At 35.1% G+C, this 3446-nt stretch overlaps 1 protein-coding gene across 1 annotated transcript; it reads right to left on the bottom strand.

The window, feature by feature from the left end:
- Positions 1-32: 32 nt before the first annotated feature.
- LOC110444690 (elongation of very long chain fatty acids protein 5-like) lies at positions 33-3141 on the bottom strand. The gene is made up of 2 exons (XM_021489055.1): positions 2991-3141; positions 33-2332 (listed from the first exon to the last, which is right to left on the bottom strand). Exons 1-2 carry the CDS (start codon positions 3132-3134, stop codon positions 1760-1762), a joined length of 717 nt encoding a protein of 238 aa, XP_021344730.1. The 5' UTR covers positions 3135-3141; the 3' UTR covers positions 33-1759.
- Positions 3142-3446: the final 305 nt, after the last annotated feature.

A 3446-nucleotide genomic window follows, 5' to 3' on the forward strand; every position in this document is an offset into this window, starting at 1 on the left:
GGGAATAATATGAAAAAATAAGTAAAAAATTTAACACTCTTTATATACAAATATAAGCTACTTTCTAGTACAAAAAAACATAATGTGCATATATATCAACATGTGGCAACATTGCAAGACTGACTGGTCTCATTGTGAAGCTTTTTTAATGAGTGAGTGATTTGCATTGTTTACCTGTACAATGATGTGATGACATCGTAAAACACATTTTATTGCTTGACAATGACAAAGAGACTATGCAAGTTGGCCTTGAATGTTGTGACACGTTTATACATTGTTTCTGTATAAAGTACACAATTTCATGTATATATATGACAATTCCTATGATATGTTTAAAAAAGTAAAATAAAATAGCACAGCATCTGTTTAAAAGGTAGATTTCTAATATTATTTTCAATATCACCCTGAGAAGCTAATTCTAAATGGGTTCTGTACAGTATAATACTTGAGTATGTGGATTATAAATCATGTCATCACAAAGATAGCTATTATTGTAAAGAAAAACCCAGGGGTCTGAATAACTCACTTGGTCTCCCATTATATCAAATAAGGTACATATTTAGAAAAAAAAATTAAAAAAAAATATAATTACTTAATGAGACCAGACAAAAAAATTGTAAGTAAACTCTGTTTAATATTAACCCCAATTTCTTTATTAGGCCTCACATACTATGGTGGTCACTTTAAGGCCCCTAGCCTCTAACCCAATGTTCCTTTAACACAAGAATAAATTGAATCCTGAAATCTCTTCATATTAATTCCTATAGGAGCCTACCCTCTGCCCATATGAGGCCAAGTCCTTTATTTACACAATGTTGTGTCCCTTTGACCCAAGGAGACCATAGCCATTCTTTATAAATCTTTATACCAACTAGAGTAAAAATCCCTTTAACACATCCTCTAAATCCAACGGTTACACTCTCAATATTAACATCTTCTCTACACTGTAAATATACCTTGACAAATTGAAGGCTCACCTTACCAATGATACATGTAGACTAGGTTGATCCTTTCATGTACTGGGGTACATCAAAAGAGTTGCAGTGAAATTGACCAGCATTGGAACCAGGTGTCGGTTCTCTAAAATATTGTAAGGACAGGTATTAACCTAGTAATTGGTCAGTTCTTTAGACCTGAAACATGACATGACATATTGAGAGCAGAATCCCTGGATTTTGAAGATGCCTATACCTGCACTGAAGGAGTAGTCGTTTACAGATTTACCCCTATTCCCCTATTGGGCTTTGCTCCTTGTGTCCCCAGGGGTTCAAACCCTTTGTTTAAATGAATGCTTAAATTCAAAGCAAATTTTGCCCAAATCCATTCATCCAATCTTGACTAGTAGACTTGTTATGTTAGACAAGATTGCAACACACTGCCAGTATCCGGCACCACTTAAGAATGGACCCAATTCATGAAGACATCCAAAAATTTATGATATAACTCACTCTACCGACCCAAAATGTACCAGCATACCTATTTTGATGGTCACAGGTGAAATAAAGTGGGATATATGCTCTGGGCAATACCTCGGAAGGACCGAAGGACAACACTACCATATACACCATCTGTGTTGCAATGGGAATAAGAAAAAGTTAACAGATGGACGACAGCTGCCACATCTTTGGGCAGGTAAGTCAATAAAAACAAGAAATAATATCATCTCTGACACACAATGTAAAACATATGAGCATCTAGTTGTTAACTGTAAAGCAAAAATTCTTATGAGAACAGAACTAGTCCATTGCCCATCATGTCCCTAAGACTGATGTGATTTGGAGGGATTTTTTCCCTTAACATATGCTATATAATAGAAGTTTGAAAATAGAATTGTCATAGACATTCCATAGAAAATACCATAGATACAAAAACCATGGTATATATGTCCAATGGTAGCATGAACAAATCCAATAAAAAACTGCAGTAGCTGCAACTGTGTGATATGCTTCTTCCATGGGAAGGACTTGTCAGGGAATGTGGCACTGAGACCATAGTACAGGTAGAGGACAATGTGTACAAAACAGTTGATGGCAAGGTAGAAGGCTATACATGGCCAGGGATACAGGTTGTATGATACATCACTCAGCAGCAACATAGAACAGTGGTGGTACACATGCAGGAAGCTGATCTGTCGCCTACGGTGACGAAGCATCATGAAGACCGTGTCTAGTAGCTCCACGAGTTTGGTTATCCAATAAATCCTAAAGAATGGTATCATCAACTCAGATGGGCCTTTCTGGAATGTTGACTCACTCTGAGACAGGCCATAGAGTAAACCTAGCATGGCATACAGGCTGGCAGCACTACAGGCAAAGTTGTGGATAATCAGAATCTTGAAAAGAAAAAAGGAAATAAAAAGATATGATAAAGTATAAGGTAAGGGTAACCCAATAAACTGCAATTTGCTCTTCAGGATCACCACCTTATTATAGTTTTGTTGATTTTTGTGCTAAAATATATATTTCATATGCCGTTTTTATAAATTATCTCCCTTTATCAGCCTGTATTGTTTTTTTATATAATTTTTAAAATTACATCATATCAATACTTTACTATATTAACAGACTAAGCATTTTTGAAAGGGTGTTTGAGCCTCTTCACTGTTAATCCTACCTTCTATTTCAGACGGCTAAAGAACTATTAGGTATTTTTAGTCTGTTAAAATAGCAAAGTATTGATATGATGGAATTTTGAGAATTATATTAAAAACAAATTCAGACTGATAAAGGGAGATGATTTATAAAAATAGAGGGTTTTTCCCATAATAATGTAAATTGAACATGGGTTATTGTTTGCTGAACATTTTATTTTGAGAAATCCTTGTGTCAAACTTCAATGTAGAGTTGAAGAGAGGCCCATTAGGCTTCATAATATTGCTCACCTGCTTTTTTTGTTATGTGACCTGATCCCTCTACCTGAAGGCTATTATATGACATCAGCATACCAGTACTTTAGCCCCTAATTATTCACGTTTCATTGTGAGTACTTACTGGTCTCATTTGGAGAGGGGAGGTAACTCTTTGGTAGATGGGAGACAGCACAATCATGGCAAGGTATGCACAGAACAATGGGAAAGACCATAGTGAGCACGTTGTCTCCAGGAACTTTTGAATACTTTCAGTTGTGTATGCCATTTTTAGCTTAACTGAAAGCAAAAAGAAGAATAAATTAGCACAAATTAAAATATTCCGATATTCCAAGCAACATGTTCAATTGTTCATTGTTGTTAAAATTGAAGGTATTCAATGTGTTTTAAACAAATTCTTCATGTGGTTGCTATAGAGTATTGTCTGTAAAGGTGCGCTCAATCATCTGCAAACTTATATAAATAACTACTAATCAAGAATTAACTTGGCAAAACATTATCCTTAAAATCTTATCAGTCCAGTCCAATTTTATATCTTAAATACTGGCAAATAAATCAACTAAATCATGATGGGAACAAA

This window comes from Mizuhopecten yessoensis, unplaced genomic scaffold (genome assembly GCF_002113885.1).
Source record: "Mizuhopecten yessoensis strain PY_sf001 unplaced genomic scaffold, ASM211388v2 hete_36161902, whole genome shotgun sequence".
NCBI lineage: Eukaryota > Metazoa > Mollusca > Bivalvia > Pectinida > Pectinidae > Mizuhopecten > Mizuhopecten yessoensis.

Bases quoted from the DNA above. Each gene is read 5' to 3' on its own strand.
- LOC110444690 (XM_021489055.1), bottom strand. From the start codon at position 3,134: ATGGCATACACAACTGAAAGTATTCAAAAGTTCCTGGAGACAACGTGC. The intron at 2,333-2,990 runs GTAAGTACTCAC...TTTCTTTTCAAG, and splicing joins CCCCTCTCCAAATGAGACCA to ATTCTGATTATCCACAACTT.